The 22,218-nt window shown below is 37.4% G+C and overlaps 2 protein-coding genes across 2 annotated transcripts; one reads left to right on the top strand and one right to left on the bottom strand.

Moving 5' to 3' along the window:
- Positions 1–898: 898 nt before the first annotated feature.
- On the bottom strand, positions 899–8,173 carry ubfd1 (ubiquitin family domain containing 1). The gene is made up of 8 exons (XM_026164488.2): positions 8,063–8,173; positions 7,652–7,771; positions 4,447–4,716; positions 4,122–4,330; positions 3,977–4,042; positions 3,755–3,860; positions 3,594–3,676; positions 899–1,320 (listed from the first exon to the last, which is right to left on the bottom strand). Exons 2-8 carry the CDS (start codon positions 7,665–7,667, stop codon positions 1,210–1,212), a joined length of 861 nt encoding a protein of 286 aa, XP_026020273.1. The 5' UTR covers positions 7,668–7,771; positions 8,063–8,173; the 3' UTR covers positions 899–1,209.
- A 1,998-nt stretch (positions 8,174–10,171) lies between these two features.
- Positions 10,172–21,133, top strand: LOC113020475 (UNC93-like protein MFSD11). Its single transcript, XM_026164490.2, has 13 exons — positions 10,172–10,672; positions 11,049–11,104; positions 11,202–11,309; positions 11,391–11,470; positions 12,556–12,652; positions 15,332–15,390; positions 15,518–15,662; positions 16,592–16,641; positions 18,467–18,532; positions 18,617–18,742; positions 18,837–19,011; positions 19,098–19,233; positions 20,391–21,133. The coding sequence occupies exons 1-13, from the start codon at positions 10,583–10,585 to the stop codon at positions 20,541–20,543; spliced, it is 1,341 nt and encodes a 446-aa protein (XP_026020275.2). The 5' UTR covers positions 10,172–10,582; the 3' UTR covers positions 20,544–21,133.
- Positions 21,134–22,218: the final 1,085 nt, after the last annotated feature.

The raw sequence follows: 22,218 nt of genomic DNA on the forward strand, positions 1-22,218 counted from the left end.
TAGGAATAGCTCTAACTGCAGCATAATATTCACTAAAGCCACATGGGAGGGGGGTCTCAACAACTGCTTTAGTTGCATATTATAGGGGTGAGTGATGCTGATTAATATTACTGTGGAAAAACACTGCTTGAATAAACAAAATGAAAAACCACAAATTAATACTAATTAAACATACCAACAACTGCTGTTGTTCAGCTCCTAAAAATACAGAGCTGTTTATTAATCTGCCAAAAAGTGTTGAAGACTAATGAACACTACATAATGCCACTCTGGACATGACAATAATCATGACAAATGAGTTTATTACTAGAATTTATGCAACTCACCTCCGCTATGACAAGACTAATAAGTCATTTTGAGAAAGTTGCATAATGTGGTTTATAGATTCAGCTTCACTTCCACCCCTCATCGTGTAACTTTTCCTTGAAAATTAAGGGTTAGGAAGTCTGAACATTTCAAGTCCATAATAAAACTTTTTGTTGGCTGTTTAATACAAGGCAAGCACTTCACATCACTGCAGGGCTAATAACAGAGCAAAATCCTGGAGGAAAACATGCTGCGGTCTGCAAAAAAGCTGCTACTCTGGAGATTTGTTTGTCTGCAAGACAATGACCCACAACAAGAAAGCCAAAACTGCACAGGATTGACTTTAAAGGTTCTGCAGTGGCATATTCCAGACCTCAATCTAATTCACAATTTGTGGCAGGACATGAAAATTGCTGCTTGTTCACAGCCTCTATTCCACTAGACAGCACGAGCAGTTTTTTGCCAAGAGAATTGGAAAGAACTGCATCTGTTCTTAAGTGTAAAACTTGGAAAAATAAAATAATGCAGACGAAGTTTGCGTGGATTTAATACTGAATGGAGAAGACAGACAGCAATGATCTGGCACATTCAATTCATTAAATATTTTTTTTTTATTTCTTTAAGAATAACTGAAGAAAAGTGTTAGCAATTTCTGTACATTTTTTTTGTAATTGTTTTCCCTTGGATTTGCTGAAAACCTTGAATGATCAACAGGGCTGAGAAATGTTATGCTGCCACATAGTGCACTTTAAACCTAAAAAGAATATGATTAGTCCACAGGCATCCGTCAGTGTCCTTGGAATACACTCCAAGAGGTTCCTTAAACTGCTGACACTGCTGACTCCAGTTTCATGTTATCATCTCCTCTCAATCCCAGTTCATCATTGTCAAAAAAGAGGCACATTAGAAATACTGCCATTTTCCAAGGACTGTGTCTTTGATTGCATCGACAAACTGTGCAGGCACCCAGTAGACCCAATACTGCGAAGCTTCCGTTGGACCCAGCTGAAAAGCCTGCAAAGGTGGAAGACAAACCGGTAAGTACATTAAGTGGTTTCAGAGGCATTTGCAAATGTAAACATGTATTGAGAATAAATAAACACATTGTGTCTTGTATAGATTTTAAAAGCAAATTTAATTTATAGAAAAAATAACTTATTTTGCAATAAATAAAATTCAACCACTTGCATTATGAACAGATGTTAAGACACAAAAATCTGGACTTCAGGAAGCCTTAAATGTCTACTGTCATACATACTCACTGGATACTTTATCAGGCATACTTATTCTAATGCAACTCAATGCATTTAAGCACATAAACATGGCCAAGACTAACACCAGAAGTTCAAACCGAGCACCAGAATTGGGAATAAAGGTGATTTAAGAGATAGTGAACGTGGCATGAATGTTGGAGTGATGCTGTCAACTGAATATGACATCGACCAAAATCTCCAAGGAATGTTTCCAGTACTTTTTTGAATCTGCACCACTAAGATAGCTCTAAAGGAAAAATGGGGTACAACCCAGTACTAACATGTTGAGTGTGCGCAGTGCCTCTTAGAAGCCCTTTCAACACAAAGCGTCATTTATTATAATCCACTAAAATGTTATTTTGCAATTTAATATGATATAGTATGCTTAATTTAAAAACAGCCACTGTACTGAATCTTTCTTTTATTTTAAAGTAAACAACCTGGCTAACCAAATCCAATGTTTGGCTTTTATCTTTCTTCTATCTTAAATCATTCCCATCTCCTCGTCTATCTGCTTTGAATATGTTTTCAACTGTTGAGAGATGCAAAAACAAACTCGGAGGAAGCTGCAGGCATCACTTTTCATTTTTGAGCCAAAAACATGACAACACAAAGCACTGTTTTGACTCCACTATCATACATTTGAATATCTCTGCTCTACAGCTGTAACATTATCTGCATTTAGATCTGTTACACTGAGGGTGATATCTGATGAGGTGGTAATAAAGCTCAATACCAGGGAAGTCCCTCAAAGCCCCACTCATATGTGCTCAGACATTATACTATTTGATTGGATGCACTCATGTGAAGCTGCTATGGAATTCAAACAAAATTACACAGAGACATACTTTGGTCTCAAAGTCTTTTTTGGTGTATTGATCACTTCTATACACACACAAAGTATCTGCTCGTTCTGATGTTGTTAGCCATTTCTGGGTACAAAGACTCCAGAACAGCAAGATACTCCTGAGAGTGAAAAATACTTCAGATTTGTTAATCTCCAATAAAATAATCAATGTGGCTGTTTGACTAGGTATTACAATAAAAAGCAACAATAAAAAGCAATAACTGGATGAAGAAGGAGACTTGCAGCAATACAATTAGCAATACTGTTAGTTAGCTAAAGATGATATACCATGTCCTGACGAACATTTTATATAAAAAAACAAACAATCAAGAAACAACTGTAGCTAGCCAGAGATCTATTGTCAGGCTATTATGGACACTGGACAGGAAAGATGTAGGATGACAGGATGAGTATTAAACTGTCTGAGGGTCCTCCATCTTCCAATGGTTATCCCAGTCTAAATAGAGACCTCCCTCTCGCCAATACCTCTCCCAGCTCTTCCCCTGGCCACAATGAGGTGTTCCCAAGCCTGCAGAAGACATAATCTCTCCTGAATGTCCTGAATCTACATTGGGGCTTCCTCCCAGTGGAAAATGTCCAAAGCACCTCTCCTTTGAGGCGCCCAGGAGGCATTCAACCCAAATGACCAACTGTATCCTTTTGATATGAAGTGGCTCTACACTGTGACCAAGCTCCTCGCCCTATTTCTACCACTTGTATCAACAATCTTATTCTTTCAGTCACTACCCAGGGCTCACAGGTCATAGGTGAGGGTAGGAACGTAGACCGACTGGTAAATAGACAGCTTTGCTTTCACACTGAGTTCTTTCTTCACCACAACAGACCAGTACAGCACCCACATCACTGCTGCCACCACACTCTGTTAATCTCCCACTCCTTTTCTCCGTCACGTGTGAACACAGCTGAGACATGTGTTGAGGGTCCTGTAAGTGACCCTTTTGGGGTTTTTGTATCTATTCGCAAATCAAAAGAACAAGAGACAAAACGCTACAGCACTTTAAAAAGACAAGAACCCTAACCCTAGCTAGGAACAAGTGTCATTACATCACTACTTAAAAAAATAACTGAAAACCTTCTATTACAGTGACTCCATCGTTGAGGCACACATAGTTCAGTCACTTTAGTGAACAGCCACACCAGCTTTTTACCACACAAAAGATAGTTACCATCATGTGATAGTCCTCATGGCCTTCGATGGGTTCAGACACTATGTTTTTAATGGAGCCCATTGGGACTTTCTCCGTCCTCTCTGCAGATGAGAAATTTAAATTATCAGCATCTTTATGGTACAGTGCAGCTAGCAAAAGTAGGTTAGCTATAATCTTACCTTTTGTTCCAATCCACAACTGATCTTGCTCCAGCTTGAATGTGAGTCTAACTTTTCCTCCGGATTTGTTATACATTCCGGATAAAGGCACTGTTGGTAATCGTTCCTGTTAAGCGGCACAAGACAGCTGTCAGTTGTGTTTAGTTGTGTATATTCAAACACACTGTATCACTGTAAAAGCACCTTTATCTACAGCTAATAACAGGTTAATTTTCCTCTTACCTTTGTTCCTTTAATAGCTGGCATGATGTCATCAGGTTTACCTTTGTCCAAAACTTTCCTATGTTGCTGAGATAATAGTGCAGATTTAAAATGACAAATAAAAACAACAAAAAAACTCTTTCTACAATAAGGCGACAAATCAAACCTTTTGCCTGCATAAAGGCTCCTTCTTGTTTTCTTCAGCTTTAACTTCCTGCTGGATGACTTCTTTGGGTGTATTTACAGCTAATACATCATTTATTGTAGATCCTACTACCATTATTTTTGCACCATTTGTAATCTTTATTTCACGTAGCGTCTTGTCCTCTGGAAGCAATCCTTTATACATCACTTTTTGCATTGCCGGTGGAAGACCTAAAATAAAAAGGAAAGAAAGAACTATCTTTGAGTTCTTATTGTTTATGCGTTGCTAAACAACACTCATTGTAACAATTAATTTAAAAGAAGAAATGTATGCTGTTGGCTCTCACCAGTGAGTGAGTGAATGCTCTCTTTTAGTTTGGCTCCGGTGCTATCAACAGGAATTTTCAGATCATATTTATTTTTGTTCCAAATGATCTTCAAGTCCACTGTTTCCTTGTCCTCTGTATCATCCCCATTGCTAATATTAGAGTCCTGAGTTGTGGAGTTTCCTGCATCTGTGTGAGACGTCGCTTCTGCACCACCTTTTTCAACATCTTCACCTAGTGATTCAGCTTCTTTTGGTTTTGCCTCAGTTTCCATTATGACTTCTTCACTTCCTGGAAAAGAATGAAATCTTAGACTTATGTTCCTTTAAAGTAACCCTTCCAAGTTTAAATTATTATATCTCAAATTTTCCATATAAGAGTGCCTATGCATTATGATACTGCCTATAGAGATGTGGTCAAAGGTCTCCATACACTCACATGTGGTGGTAATTTGGGGATTTTAATGATTTCTTTGAAAATTTATTTTTCCAAGATCGAATGATAGTACAATATACATCTTTAATGGCAATAACAAAATAATAATTGGGTGCTAGAGCATCTTAACCAATTTCCAGTTTGTTTCTTCTTCCAGCCCTCAGCAAAGTAATGACACATCTGACTAACTTGTACTAATGTACAATTGTTTGAACTAATGATGTTCAAATCTGCAGTTGTTTAGAAATGGCTCCAAGAGACCTTTACAACTTGTGTACATCTACAATTCTTCTTAGATCTTCCCTGAGTTCCTTGGACTTTCCAATTGTTCTGGTTATTGGTCACTCAAATGAGTGCTGTCAGGCAAATCTTTTTATGCTAGCGAAGGGAAACTCCCAGTTATAGTTAATCACATTCACCATAATCACCAAAGAGATGTTAAAAGACACACATAACAGAAGCTGATTACAGGAAGGCCGTCAGTGCCAGCAACAGCACTGCAAAAAACAATGTATCACAATAACAACCACAAAGTTTTCTAAAGAGAGAAAGAAATGTGTTGTCTCAGCCTATCAGATGATTACACTTGTCTCTCTTTTACAACAAAGAAACTTTTTGCATTAAAAATAACAACAGACCAAAATGTTGATATTCCTATTATATTCACTCTACCGTGACATTTGTTACAAATGTCTTTCTTTCAGGGAACTTTTTTATTACAAGTGTTTCTTGTGTTTTATGCTGGAGGTTGACCACCTTGCCTTAAATGACAACCACCTGCACTGTCGCAGTCTCCTATGAATTAGATTAGTATTAGGGCAGACATACATATATAATATCAGATTTTTACAGAAAGATTAACATAGTGATGATATCTTAGTTGTCAGAAATTGTGGCTATTGTTCTCATTGTTAGTGGGGGGGAACAATCATCCTCCCAGCCTTGTTACCGTAAATTAATAAGACATGAAATGCTAGTATCTGCAGTAAATGAGTTTAACCCAGTCATTGCATAACAAAATGATAACGGCAATCTATGAGCAGACCAGCACATAAATAGAACTATCTCAACTAACTGTATGTCGACCGCTAATCCCTGCACAAGAACAATTGAAGAATGATAACAGCCTCAAATCATGATATTTTTTTCACAAAACGTCCACCGAAATATCAATATCTGTTTCAAAGCTTGAATCCAGTTTTGTCCGAACTCAAAGCCTCATGTCAACCTACTGCCTTTGGATGACGTGTCAGTTTCTTTGCAAACTGCAGCAAAGTTTACAACAGACTTTTTTGCTGTTGGTTATAGCAAAATGCAGCCATAACATCTTTAACACAATGTCAATTAGTCTGGAAGTGACTCAGATTAAACGTAAACAGAGCTGTGATGCTGAACTTAAGTTTTTTTCCACAGCTCTTTCCACTGAAGGACTTGTTTTGAAAGACTGTTGGTAAGCATATCAAGGAAAAATGACTGGCTGACAAAGAGGCTACAGTCCTAAAAATTCCAGGAGTAAAGTGCCAATTGAGTTGTTTATTATGTATTTTGACTTTCTGGGATAAATGTGGCGCTTCCCACAGAATCAGACTGTATCTGCTGCGGCAGAACACATATATGTATACTTAAGCGAAAGGTAGCAATGCTTTCTTTCCATGGAAGACTCAAACTACATACAATTGTGCAGGTTGTATTTAACACAAATAATTTACCAAAATAGTTGTGAAATAGCTGAGTGACTAAGTGTCAAAACTCTGCTCATTAAAAACTAACAATAAAACTAAATGAGGCTGAACCTAGACGGCTTACTCACAATGGCTTAAAACGAAACAAAATAAAACGGGGAAACCCAGCTCACCTTTATCACTTACAAAATACATTCCTGTGAACTATATTTAGCTACCTATCATATCTATGTCTACTTTGCAACTTTAAATAAGACTTTTGTTTTGTTTACCTTGATATAATACAAAACATCGACGTGTTTGGAAGCGTTTAAATCAATAAACTAGAAGTTGACTTAATACTCTTTATTTTATATATATATATATATATATATATATATATATATATATATATATATATATATATATAGAGAGAGAGAGAGAGAGAGAGAGAGAGAGAGAGATAATAAGAATCTCACTTTCGTGCAGTTCCCGATAGTTTCACACAATAAGCAATTATGTATGGAGCTATTATGAGTTAATAACAAAGATGTAACGAAGTCTAATTTAGTCTTATCTGCTAACCACTTTCCCCCTCGTGGTTTTTCTAGGTCTTTCCACCGCTTCTAGTAAGCAGTCTTTCGATGTGTGCTGAGAAATGGGATACATAAAAGCGAATAGCCGCCAAAAGAAAACAGAAAAACGTTTTTAAACAACAATAAGCACTCGCAAAACAACACATCTCATAACAAGAATGGCCTTACTGCAAAACTAGTAAAGTAAATAGGCTGTATGTTAGTGTTTGATCGCTACAATACTTAATCCTATACAGTTAAGTCTTTAACAGCTTAAGTTAACTTGATAAAACAAAAAACATATGTTAAATGACATCACGTTAACCGCAGTGCTTCACACATCCAGCTAAATGTAAATGGTAGTTAGCAACCGTTAACATTAGCTAGCCGCAACACTAGTGAACGTTAAAAAATTACCCTGCGGAAAGACGAAAATGTCCATTATTAGTTCAGTATATTTACAGTATATTTAGAGGTACGTATAATTTCATTAACATTATATGAGCTCAATTTAAAGATATTATTGAAATACTGCTGAATTTTCTCAATACTCACCATCCTGCGTCGCCATGATGATTGTGTACAATCCGTTGTAGGTTGTGGCAAAGATACTACAGGAAGCAGGATGGGTCCAGTATTCAGGAAACAACAGCTAAAATTGTTCTTCTGTCCACACTCGCGCGTGACAACGTAGAAACAGAAACAATTTAATCATTTATTTTGAAAACGCATTATTAATATAGCTATACGCAACCAAACAAAGTTTAAACGTTAATAGTTTCAGTTAGCTCGTGGGCAAACAGGGATAATGGAAATGCGCATGCGCACGCTGAAACAACTGAAGATAACTTTTTCTTGTTTTTGTAAAAACTGTTACAGGTTAGCTAACGCTACTGTCGATATATTATGGCTAAACATAAAGGCAACAAAACACTTTTTCAAGCACGAACAGTCCAATGTACATACGGCCAAGATAACGGACACGGAAGTGAAGAGACGTAATACTCTCGCTTGGCTTCGTTTCTTTGTTGTTGTGAAAGCAAGGGAGACACCGGGAGGTGGCACTTTAATCAATGGCTATTGGCTAAGTCTTTCCTTAAAAGGTGTAAAGGTTCGAAATTTAAAATGACTTTACCTCGCCAACTCTTTTACACAAGATTTTCAGTTATGGAAAAGTAAAAATTAAAAGAAAAAAAAAAACCCCAAGCAGATGGTGTTCATGAACTCATTTTACAACTGATGGCGTTGGACAGGATCGTAATATTTTTTAAGATACTGTTTTTATATTATGGTAACACGTACCAACATGCATATCTTACTTATGAAAATATTTTTGATACATTAACCTACAGTGTAATATATATATACATATATACATAGATATGAGTTACTGGTTTCATGCTGAAATAGTGTCACGGATGCTGGATAATTAGTCCACAATGAATAATCTGACTTTAACAGTTTCTGTAGACTTAATGAACTTTCTACCTTTTTAAAACTGCGGCTGTGGTTATTCTACAGTCTCTTACACAGTGTGGAAAGTAATTTCTCTCTTTTATGTGCTGCTTTGGTCCCTGATTGCAGTACTGTGCAAAAGTCACTTGCTATTTCTTTATATTTTGTTTCCACGGAGCCAGACTTGCTTGTAATTTTTTTTAAAGTGGCAATAGTTCTACCAGGCCTTCTGAAGGTCTTTCAAAGTATTTCTTTGGACGTTGTCTGCTTTCTCGCACATTTATAGTCCAGACCTTGTATCTGATTTTCAGAGGAATTGTTTGTTTGTTTGCTGAAGCACTCAACACTGACCCATGAATCATTCCATCATTCAATAACACAGAGCACCTCAACAGATGAACCAGTGTTGTGTCTACATATAAGAGAAAACTTAGCAAATTGTATAGTTAGGCACTTCTTTTCACTAAAGCCTGTTGCAAAAATATCACTTGTTCCTATTTCTTTAGTTGAATGTATGAAAAATGCTAAAGAAAATACAGTTTGACAGGCATAAGATAGTATTTTTACACCAACATAGTGATTCCCAAAAAGCTATTAGCTGAAAACGTGGCATATCTCAGCATACTGTGCAGTGTGTCCTTAAAAAAATGGATTGGACAGTAGAAGTGGCAAGCATAAAGAAAATCTACAGGCTCTGTTATATTGGGAATCTTGTCAAAACTGATGGATTTATGAAGGCAGAGAAATACTGTTGGGATTTTATTCACAATGCAATACCATCTCGAGAGTAGATGATAGCAGGGGCTTCATTTTTCCTCATGATAATAATCCCCAATACAACAGCAATGCAGTAAAAGTATACCTGGATAGAAAAACACACATTTGAAGACAATCGGTCGTAGATTGCTCTCCCCAGAGAACGGACCTCAACATTATTGAAGTAGTGTGAGATCATCTGTAAAGAGACCGGAAGAAAAATCCCCGAACATCCAAAGAAGAGCATTGAATGTTATCCAGAAAGCCTGGAGAACTATTCCTAAGGACGTCTTAAAGGAACAAGAAAGTTGCCTAAGAAAGCTCAGATTGTTTTGAAGAATAAAGGTGGTCATACCAAATATTGATTTTTAAGCTCCTTAGAATTGTGTGAACTCTCTTTTTGCCTCATATAGTGTATTTCCCTGTATGTCAGCAGAATGTTTCCGTAAACCACCCCTTATCCATTTTCCTAGCAAAATAGGAAGAAATGAATGGTGCAAGACTTTTGCACAGTATTGGATTACTTTGTTTGATCATGTGTTTTGGTTTTTTTGTGGATGTGTGGATTTTTTGTCTTTTAGATTTAATACAATAATTATAATACAATAGCAAAAACATTGTGTTGATCAGTCAAAAATGAAATATTTAGGGATAATAAGGATGCAATGCGAACTAATCTCTATTTTCCACTCCAACGTCCTTATGCGTGGAAGGGACATGTACTCCATAAACTTTTTCCTATTGCGTAATAGCGCAATAAAAAGTCATCTATTTCCCACGGGGAATGTTTCTCCTGGTCACCTCTGGAAGGCAGCAAAGATAAAATGCGTGTAAATGTCCGCAAATTGCACAAGAAGAAGAAACTGAAGGCGAAAAGGAGAGTGACGAAAGCCATGACGAAGAGGTCACAGTAAAAGGAAGATCTCAAAAAAAAAAAAAGAAAAAAGAAAAAAATCCCCAGCAACTTTTAATTTAAGTCACAAGTTGTCATGCGTACTTTGGGTAATAGGAGAGACGTGTTCTCGTGACAGTGCTGCTCCTTTAACTGTCTGCATATACGCCACACCGCTCATCTCCGGCCGCTGTTCGCTCACTAAACGCGAACTTTACAAGTTTGTGAAGTGAACTTTATTTTCGCAGCTGCTGAAATGGATCCACGCGAGTGAGTGCACATGGGAGGCTTTAGGCTTATAGTACAAACTTAGCGACGCTACTGAATCGCGAGTCTGCAGTGAATTCAAAATGTGTCTGATTTAACGCGATTAAGAAGACGCCATGGCAGACAGAAGGACTTTCAACGTTGTGATTTTGGGTGTGGGATTTTTGTTTATTTTCACCGCCTTCACCACCTGTGGAAATGTTGAGGTAACTTCGTAAACTTTGCTTTTTAAATTACATTTCATTTTTACTTTGCCCCAGAATGTTAGAGGACAGCGCATTGAGTTGAGATTTGTATTTAAGAGACAGGAGGTTCATTTATGTTGCTCGTATACAACAACGTTTTTTTCTTGTCATAACAGCTTTTAAAGTAATTTCTAAAGAAAAAAAATTAACCGCCTCATGGGATGTATGAAACAGATCAGCCAAAGGACTATATGAGGCGCATCTCGTGTTTCTAATTTTCTTCAGTGATCACTGAACTAATCAAATCTTATGAATGACTTAAGGACATTACTGTGACTTAATATGTAAATTCTAACCCTGTGGTTCACATAGACTTTTATTCTTTTCCTATTTGCAGCAAACTGTAGTGAAAAGCCTGGGAAATTCTACTTTCACTGGAAGTGGGTACCACAGGTAGGTCATGGTGGAGAAACAGGGGGAAAAATGCTGGTGTTCAGTTCACCAACTTGCATTTATTTACTTACTGCTACTTACTGCCCCCACTTTACAGCCTTGGAATCATCTATGGAGTCTTCTCGTTCTCCAATCTGCTTGCACCAATGATTGTTACAGTTATTGGACCAAAATTTACCATGTTTCTGAGCGGCCTGCTGTACAGGTAAATACTGACGTGCTGTTTGCATAAAGGAAACGAACAAAGATGCTGAGACATGTTCATCATCATTATGTTTTTCTCTAGTGGTTACATTGCGATGTTCATCGTCCCCTCGACATGGTCTTTTTACTTGACCTCCGTTCTCATCGGCATAGGAGCAGCCAGTAAGTCGCTCTCTCCTAAACTGTCTTTGGAACTTCAAGCCTGGCTTTTAAATGTCTTTGAATACATGCTTGCAATTGCATGCAGATTATATACAAAGTGAGAGTTAGTGTCTGTTTAAAAGACATACAGAATGGTGTGAAACATTGCAGTACGGTTATTATCATTATTTAACTGAATAATTATTAATATAAATTTGAAACCTGAGTATGTCAACAATTACTGATTGGACGGGGTTTTTTTGGTCGTTATTCTGGTGTTTTTACTGGCTATTTTATTTTCACAGCTGGGTTGCAACTGATCAGTTTCATCATCGATTAATGTGTTGATTTTTTCTGCATAAAATATCTTTAAAATAACCCAGTCTTACCTGGACTGATCATTGCTGCGACATTGCTAGGGGTCAGAATTTGGCATAAACCACATGAAAGCCGTGTATCAACAGTTCAGGCTTTCATGTTTTATGTTTAATTTTTGAGTATATATTTGTATTTTTGATTTGTTTAAATATTCACCTTTCAGAGTTTTCTTTGTCACATACATCACATCACAGCCCACTTACTAAAATGTGCGTATGAACACTGAGGCAGGATACAGTGTAGTAACAGATGAAGACTTTCAGCAAACATAAATACTTGAAGGTGGCTGTTGTTGGCTTTTGCAGTCCATGCAAGCTCAATTTCTGTGCCAAAATCCAAATGCAGTTTAATCATGCATACAGGGATTATCATGGCTGGGATATGATGATGAACATAAACAGTATATCCCAAATTAGACCTTAAATGGGTTAGGGGCTGATTCTGTAAAGAGTGCTTAACACCTTTGGTTTGCTTGTAAATGTTAGCGGAAATACAGAGAAAGCAGACCTCATGCTGAGCATGTGCTGGAAAAATGAAGAAAAAATGTTTTTAATGCAGCCTCAAATCACTGCAGAGCAATGAATTTTTATCAAGTCCTAGGGCTACTGTATGGTATGATGCATTACTTGACAATGTAAAAAAAATTAAAATTATATATTTATTAATGTGGGCAATTAATTGACCTTTTTTCCTACTTCAATGACCCGCCCTCATTCACGTTCCTTCAGTGCTCTGGACAGCTCAAGGACAGTTTCTGGTGGAAAACTCAGAGGCCTCCACCATCAACAGAAACACTGGAATGTTCTGGGCTCTCCTACAGTGCAGGTATGGAGCTCAGTCTTTGTGTCTTTTAAAGACAAACCTTTAACATTTTAAAGTTTCTTTAAACCAGAGAGTATTTCATTTCATTTCATTGATTTAGTTTTCATTTGCATCACGCTGTATATGAGAATTTTTAACTTTGGGCTGTGTGAAGTAAATAGTAATGTTTTATTTGAGAATATAACAGTCTTCCTGCTCATCTGCGCTCTGAACAAACCCAAAGTTACAATTAATTGACCTTGCATCAAAATATTTATTTCCACCAGTACATCCGGTTCATAAAACACGACTGATCACCGTGTTTTCGCTTGTTATCGTTTTGTTCTGCTGTTTGATGAAGCTGCTCCAGTTGATCAAAGGTGTAACTGCAGTGCAGCTGCCAACATTTTGTTCTGTCTGTATTTTCAGCTCGAAAATATATAGTGCAAACTACAAAGAAAAAGAAATATTTAGTAGATCATTTTATAAATGATCTTTTCTTTAAACCAGTCATAAGTTTCTCTGCAAAATCTAAAAAACATGAAAGCCTCTTAAAGTTCGCTAGGTGACAGTTATGGTCTTTTCATCTTCTCCATTTGGCCCATTGCTCTCGCACACTGGCTCGGACGACTAATTTGTATTTGTTAAAATATGCAAATTGAATTAGTATAATAATAACATTGGCTGTCACCTGTGCCAACGCTCCCAATAGGGCAATGCTAATCTGACTCTCCAGTGGTGATCACTGCCACAGTAAACTTATGAATCAGTTCTTCACAGCCTGCAGACACAAACACAGAATACGACTGAAAATCACTGTTATCTTTCATGACTAACTCCTTTCATCCATTGCTGTGGCTCTGGGACAGACTAATTGCTCATCTACATTTTTTAGTTTAGGTAGATATGTAATTAAAGACAGAAATAGATCACAGAATTCCAGTGTTAACCGTGAAAGGCAAATAAACAGCTTCAAAAAAACGAAAGAAGAATCCTCGGAGGCAAAAATGCAGATTATTATGCCTATAAAGTCAGTGTTTGATCCAGCCAGTAAATAAACTTTCTCCACATTTTCTGTCTATCATACATGATTTCTCAAATGATTCAGCTAACACCATGTCCACGGTCTTTTCTTTTAATTACTCTGATTGTCCAAATGGGAGCACTTTAATTAAAGGTCACTATTTTAAGGTTTGAAAGGCCCAGAGAGGTTTGGTGCATAAAATTTGATGTACACATAATAAATTGCACAGAGAGCAGAGAAGAGAATGTTTAACTGAACTAATAATGAAAGTCAATAGTGGTTAAACTGTGATAACTGTGATAAATTCTGAAGGAGTTTCTGTGTTCCTCATTGGCTCGCATGGTGTATTTGCCTTACCAAACGCCAAAAACAAATGCGTCCCCATGAAGCTTTTCCTTACCCTATTTATACATATACACTATATTACCAAAAGCATTTACTCACACATCCAAATAATTTCATTCTGGTGTTCTAACTACTTCTATGGCTACAGCTATATAAAATCAAGGACCTAGGCATGGAGACTGCTTCTACAAACATTTGTGAAAGAGTGGGTCACTCTCAGGAGCTCAGTGAATTCCAGCATGATACTGTGATAGGAGATAGGATAGGATATATTTCCCTGATACTAAATTTTCCACAGTCAACTGTTAGTGGTATTATAACAATGTGGAAGTCGGTGGCAATCTCCATTTGCCAATCAGATGGATAAATCTGGGTTTTGATGGTTGTCAGGAGAACACTACTTTCAATGAAAGGAAGTCTTAATGCTTCAGCATACCAAGACATTTTGGACAATTTTATGTTTCTGACTTAGTGGTAATAGTTTTGGGATGGCCTCTTGCTTTATCCACCAGTGCACAAAGCAAGGTCCACCAAGACACGGATGAGCAAGTTTGGTGTAGAAGAACTTGACTGGCATGCACAGAGTCCTGACCTCAATCCGACAGAGCTAGAGCAGATACTGTGAGCCAGGCCTTCTTGTCCAACATCAATATCTGACCTCACTAATGCACTTCTGGAAGAATGGTCCAAAATTCCCATAAACACACTTCTAAACCTTGTAAAAAGAAAGCCTTCCCAGAAGAGCTGAAGCTGTTATATCTGCAAAGGATAGGCTGACATCATATTAAACTTTATGAATTCACACGTTCATAGGCGTGTGAAGGAAGATGAGCGAATACTTTTGGAAGTATAGTCTAAATGATATCTTTTAGTTTATTTTCTCAGTAAATCACCATCATGATCAGACACAGATGTTCTATCAGCATCATTTTTACATCTATAAATGCAGCTCATCCACAGTAGAGTCCTTGTCCACCTAGTACATTTTGAATGCCGCTGTGGAGATTTTGGAGGGTGCTGTACGCAATAAATTATATTTGGACGACAGTGAAATGAAAATAATTTGGCATGCAGCATAGCTGCACCAATCAGCCACAACATTAAAATAAATGGCATCTCGCTAAAATGCACCAACTAGCTGAGAAACCTTGGCATATATGTGGAAGTTGATACATACCTATTAACATGAAATTAAGGAGGAGGCGGTTTATTAACTTTATCAAAATAAAGGAAAACAAGAATTTAACCTATCAGAAAGTCCAGTACATCCCTGCTTTGTTTGAGAAATGTTCTTTTACTTATTTTCTTTGCACCATTTTTTTTTGTCTTGACAGCATGTTGTTTGGTAATCTTTACATTTATTTTGACTGGAATGGAAGAACAGAAATACCAGGTAAGGCCAAACTTGTGTAAGTTAACGGCATGAAAATGCTCTTTAGTTTGAGTATGCTCCAGCTTAATGTTATTAATATTTCTAGCACATTTTCATTAAGCAATTTACTTTAATCTTCCTGTCTCAGACAACAGCAGGAGAAACATTTTTCTGTCCCTGCTGGTTATATCCATCCTCGGCACACTTAGCTTCCTGGTGTTGAGAAAGAGCCATCATGAAGAGGAGATGCTCTCTGAAGAGGAAGGGCAGTCACTGCTCTCAACTCGCACGATGTAAATGAATATCCTTTAGATAATTACACATTTTTCACTGCAGACCCACAGAATGACTCAGAATACATAAAGTGTCTGAACTACTGCTCGGATAGGATACACAACGGCTAACATGGCCAAAAATGTCCTTTTTAATCCAGTTGACCTTCTTAAGGTGTTTTCAGACCTCCCACGAAACAGGTTTTTTTTTCTTAAATCACCCACTTTTTGACTTACTGCTGCTCTTCTACAAGACTTATAAATCACTCTTGTCCTTCACAAAAAATGGACTGATCCTTTTCTCTAGATCAATGCAATTTTGACAGAGTCTTGTCTAATCACAGTGCTTTACTTAAGTAGGGCGCAATCAGGCGGATTTGGGGAAGAGAAGACAGAACATTTCTCTTTGAGAGAGACAGCAGTTAAAGACCCCAACCTTCAACATTTTTAAGGCATATTAAAATTTTAATGTCTTGAATTATGAACAAAGTTTGACTGAAATCACAAGATGGGGGAAAAAATCTGTAAAAAAAAAAAAACTTGCATCAAAGGCAAATAAAAGTCATAGGGAAAATTAAATTACATTCCATAAATGTATCATTCACAAACATCCATCGCAAAAAACAAACCATGAGACTAAAAGTCTTGTTAGCAAAACATACTCTTTCCAGCACTCTTGTGGCAGCAGCTGTGTGTGAAAAACAGTTACGGGTATGCGTGATGCATGTATGGGTTTTAGTGTTTATTAGCCAAGTCTGGAACGAAACAATGACTCCAACAGAATAACAAAGAATGCCATCGGGAGCAATCCTTCCACTGTCTGATTTTTAAATTCCTCCACCTGTTCTTTAGTTGAAGGGACGTTTGAGATTGTCTGTGTATGCAGTTTATCTCTGTTGATTAATTTCAGTGTTGTGGAAGTTGTTATTGATTTAATTGTTGTTGTCTAGGTACAAGCACAGAGCGAACACTGCCATGCAGGATACTAAATCGGAGTTCAGTAAGTTTTATCTGCACTTTTGGAAAACCACATTGAGGCGTACCTAACGAGCTTTGCTAAAATGATACTTGCTCATTTACATACATTTACTGGATTCATTATACATCCATATAAATGTGCATATTGAATGCAGTAAATGCATGCTGGTGCAAAGTGTAATTGAGAAAATCCCATATGTGCTGTATATATGGATACATAAGGAACTTTGTGTAGTAACAAGACTAATGTGCTCTAAATGGATACTGTGAGCTCATTCAAGGTTTTTATAATCTGTTTTATTCATGCTGGAAGAGTGAAAAAGTGACACTGTTGAATATATTCCTGACAGACAGCATGGATAATAAATGTTCTTTCACAGGAAAATAAAGAGCTCTACACACACACACACATCTATCTATCTATCTATCTATCTATCTATCTATCTATCTATCTATCTATCTATCTATCTATCTATCTATCTATCTATCTATCTATCTATCTATCTATCTATCTATCTATCTATCTATCTATCTATCTATCTATCTATCTATCTATCTATCTATCTATCTATCTATCTATCTATCTCTCTCTCTCTCTCTCTCTCTCTCTCTCTCTCTCTCTCTCTCTCTCTCTCTCTCTCTCTCTCTCTCTCTCTCTCTCTCTCTCTCTCTCTCTCTGTTTGCCTTCTCTATTTCAAGCTATTCCCTTTGTCACTAGAGATGGTTATGTGGGAAAAATCCCAGTAGAACAGCAGTTTCTAAAAGACCAGCCCATCTGGCACTAATAACCATGCCACGTTTAAAGTCACTTAAATCACTCTTCTTCAGTGGATAGTTTTGACCATGTCTACATATTTATGCACCAAGGGCTGATTAGATATTTGCGTTAATGAGTACACAAACAGGTGACTTAATAAAGTAGCCGCTGAGTGTATATTTGTAAGGATAACTGCAGTGACATTTCAAAGTCATTAAATTCCAACACTGTAGTTCTCTCTTCCTGTTTGTACGAAGGAACATATATCAGTTTGTTTGTTTGTTTGTTTTTTTAAATCCTAAGGGGTACATCCGGATTTCCTGGCAATCAGCCAATATTGAACCAAAGAGTTGAAATTCCTGCCTGTACAGCTATTCACTGTTCCCCCCCCCCCCCCCTTGCACTGTAGATGGGTATCATCTGATATACTGAGCATTCAAAAGGAATGTAAGTTCCTACCGAAGTATTTATTTTCCCTTTCCCTCTCTGTTATTTGCATTGCTTTTCATTGCTCTTTTTGTGAAACTAGCAGGCACTCACAGGCGGTTTTGTTTTTCTTGAAGGCGAAAATCGCTTTCATATGGATAAAAATCTTCTAGCATTACAACAGAGTACATAGAATCTGCCTATGCGTTAGTTTATTTCAGATTCTATCTGTTTGTCAACTGGAAACTCTGCTGCTGCACTTGCACCTGCCTTCAGTGCAGCCTCAAGTTGTTTGGATGATCAGATTGCACCTTGTCTCGCGTGTATCTCTGTGTGCATTTAGACTCGTGCACACCTGCCTTAAAGGTATCAGCTTTTATCAAAGATGCAAGCTGATTCATGTCAAGAAGGGCCATCCAGGCATATATAAACAAGCCTAGTGGGATTTCCTCTTTTAAAATCTGAATTTTTCTAACAGCCAAGTCTCTCTTGGCTGTTTTTTTAAAATTAGCATTTATATATGGCTTATTATGACAGAATATTTTCTTTCTGCATTGGACTGTGTTAAATTCTCAGCTCAATACCGAGCTAAAGGAGATTGTATTAGTGGAAGAACGGCATTTATTAGCATTTTAAATCATTGTGTTGTAACTCTCCCTTTTAGAAACCATCCTACGACTGCTGAAGACTAAAACTACCCTTCTTCTGAGTCCTTGCATGGCGTACAGCGGTAAGTCAAATACTTTTGCATATTAAATATTTTAGCCTCCAGTAAAAATGCCTGCAGCTACAGCATGCACTTCCTGTTCTCCAGGCCTTGAGCTATCTTTTTACAGTGGAGTGTATGGGACGTGTATCGGAGCAACTGCACAGTTTGCAGAAGCAGCTAAAGGCTTGATTGGGATCTCAGGGATTGTTGTAGGCATTGGAGAAATAGTAGGTACGTTCACTTTCTGCTCTTAGCAAAGTTATTTAAAGTCATTCAAGGCCGTGCAGATTGATTGATTTATGCAGAATATGCCCTTTTCCATCAGGTGGGGGTTTGTTTGGATTGTTGTGCAAGAACAGCCGCTTCAGACGAACTTCTGTGGTGTTTCTGGGAATGGTTGCCCATTTTGTTGCTTTCTATTTGATCTTTCTTAACATCCCTGATGATGCCCCCATTGTTTTTGAAACCACGTCCCTAAAGAAGCCATATCTAACTCCAAGGTATCCAGTTTTTATGATAATTTAGCATATAAGAAAATACTGTTTGAGATTATGCTTTGATTTTATTTCTTCTTTTTCTTTCTTAGTGTATCCATTGCCCTGCTGTGCAGCTTTTTGCTTGGACTCGGGGACAGCTGTTTCAACACACAGCTCTACAGCATATTAGGCCATGTTTATGCTGAAGAAAGCACGCCGGCTTTCGCCATTTTTAAATTCATCCAGGTAATCCTGAGTTGCCAGTTCTCAGACGTTGTTAGCAGAGCGGACCAAAGCTGCTGCAAAATGTGTTCCTTCCAAGTGAAATAAATTCACCTGAAGTCACAGTACAAAGAAAAAAGGCAGATATGCTGGATATCATACCTTCTTCCTTTTTTTTTTTTTTGAATTGAAAATTAAGCTCTAGAAATTAATGTATGCTTTATAACTATTCAAAAAAAATCTTTTTGATTTTGTCAAGGCGTGGAAAATACACCACAATGCAATGAACAGAAACAAACTGAGAAATCTTGACATGGTTGTGCCACCCAGTTGAAGTCCAGCTCAGATTTTGCTGTTACTGGGAAATTGTTAACAGTAAATCTGAAAGTGGGGTTCATGAGTTTGAAAGTAATAGTATGTTTAGTGTCTTTTAAAGCTCTCTGATTCTGCCCAGAAAAATGAAAACCACGTGTGATTTAAACACATCTCATCTCTTCTTCAACGCCATCTTCAGCGCTGCACTGCTACCAGTGCTGGTGCTGTTTTTCATGCTCTCTGTAGGCCACACCTCTCCCACATGTGCATTTCCACTTGAGAAACATTCAGACTTTTATGGGGATCAGGATATAAACCCCAACCCAAACTGACAGTGGAACGCATGCAGAATCCAAACTTTAAGACGGAGCATTGGGTCAGCTCAGGAGCATGTTTATGGTTGATTTAGGTTCAGACTGTTTATGAGGATTTCTACGACAGTATAATATCCTGTGGTGTATGAGGGAGAGCATCATGTGAAAATGAACTGAATGGTGTGGTTTGCCTGTAATATCATGCACTGGCAGACAGCAAATTGAAAATACAGGAACCCCTTTGGCCACTTCACCATTATCGTCACTCACCACTGGCCACATTTTGCTCACTGTGGCTTTTTCCACTACTCCTAAATAAAGCTTAAGTTGAAGGGTCATTGTTTGGATTGTTTAGAATGGCAATGATCTGAAAATAGCAGACATTACAGAAGTTGTGCTGTGCTACTCAAGGATATGACTTTGAGGGGGTGATTGGTGAAGCTGGAAAACGTAATATTTTTGTGTAATAATTTGTGCAACTTAGTTTATTAGATTTGTAAAAGCACTTTATCATATTAATCAACAACATTAAATCTGTCTGTCCCTTGTTAGTCTGTCTGTGCAGCAGCTGCGTTCTTCTACAGCGGTTACATCATGCTGATGTGGCAGCTCCTGCTGATGGTCATCCTGGGCTTCACTGGAACACTTTGCTTCTTCGTGGTGGAGAGGATGCAGAACTTCTCTGTAGATATACAGGAATTTTAGGATTCATCTCAGCATTAATGGCTTTCTGAAACTCATTTTCAGGATAAAATGAGGCCATCAGAAATCCTGTAATTTAAAAAAATCTCATTTCATGAAGCGCTTTTTAAAAATCTCTTTCTATAATGAAGCACCGAGGGTCATGCAGATTCACATAGCATCGACACTAACGAGAGTTTGAATTGATGCCATAGCTGAAACCAAGCTGCCTTACAAGTCTACACTGTACTTTGCACAATCCTTTTTTCCTCTCACTCTACAAAGTGGTCATCGGACATCTTTAAAGTTATTTTTCTATTACTCTGTTGTACTGCACATGGTCTTAATATGGAATTTTAATAACTTACCTTATCATCTGCTTTGCATTGCTTTGGAAGCTCATGTTCGTAATAACGGTGCCATTGTTGAAGTTAATTTATGAATCTAAAGCGTTACTGCAGGATGTTTAGTGCTGTTTATAATGACAAGAATAGATGACACTAATTAATGCTTGACAATCACTTCATTTTTTTTTTTACATTCTTGCATATTAATGTAATGTTTTCACCAATTTTGCTGAATAAATTTTAAAACACTGGGGGGGCTCAAGTATAGACTGTGTTGTGGTCTACATGATTATTATAAATCATCATTTAAGTCAGCGGTGCAAATGTTAGAGTCAAGGCAAGTGGTAACAGCTGACAAAAGGTTTGATCTGTAGATAAACATTAATGTGCTCATGTGTATTAATTAAATTACATGTGACCTGTAAACAAGTTGAGAGCCTGCACTTTAATTTTTGGGTTGTTTTCTTTCATTCTTCATTCCAATTCACAAATTCTGGCTCTTAAAACAATGTGGCATTATTGAGCTACTTATATTACATATCTGTACAGAAATAATCTTGAGCTTTTTCCAAATCTGTGTTTCAGATTTATTGGGGTTTCAGCATTTTCTCACTAAAACTTGTCTATTGCCTACTGTAAATCGAATGGATCTAATCCTGATTTGCCAGATTTATTTGAAAATCAATTGCCATTAATCAAAAAGAAGGCGAAAGCGAGGTCTAAGTTTAAGGGAAAGGGTTACAGGCCCAGAGGTCCCACATTATTTCACTGGTAATTGAGTATTGATTACATTATAATGAGAGTAAGCAGTTTTGTGTGATCTTAAGTCAATTGTGCCACTTACTTGACAACAACAAAGCACTGAAGGGCTAAGTGAAGTGTATGGCATTTACTTACAGAATTAAATCCTGGCAGGGTTCATATTATTAAGTTTGGAGAGATAAGCTTGTGAGGAAAGTAACCAACTTTGGATAGGTCTATTACCTGAAATTTGCAGAAACCAGGCCAAACACTGGCATCTTTAATGCAGGGGGCATTATTTATTATGCCACCTTATCTACAGAAACAAAAAAGGGAAAGAGGCCTCGTAGCTAAACTTGCATATTTTTAAATATTAAAACTACTTTTGCTTGGTTTTACCAACATTGCAATACTGCAGTGTAGGTTGGGAGAATTTAATTGACCCAGAGACAGACATTTTAAGTTTGGTGTGTGTTAACAATGCTACAATATTCCCAGGAGTGGACATCCCAGCAAATCTACCCCAAGGTCAGATTGTGCAATGCTCGGGAATCTGCAAAAAAAATCCCAGAGCTACATCTCAGACTCTAAAGGGCTCAGTTATGTTGAAT

Source organism: Astatotilapia calliptera, chromosome 4 (genome assembly GCF_964374335.1).
Source record: "Astatotilapia calliptera chromosome 4, fAstCal68.1, whole genome shotgun sequence".
Classification (NCBI taxonomy): domain Eukaryota; kingdom Metazoa; phylum Chordata; class Actinopteri; order Cichliformes; family Cichlidae; genus Astatotilapia; species Astatotilapia calliptera.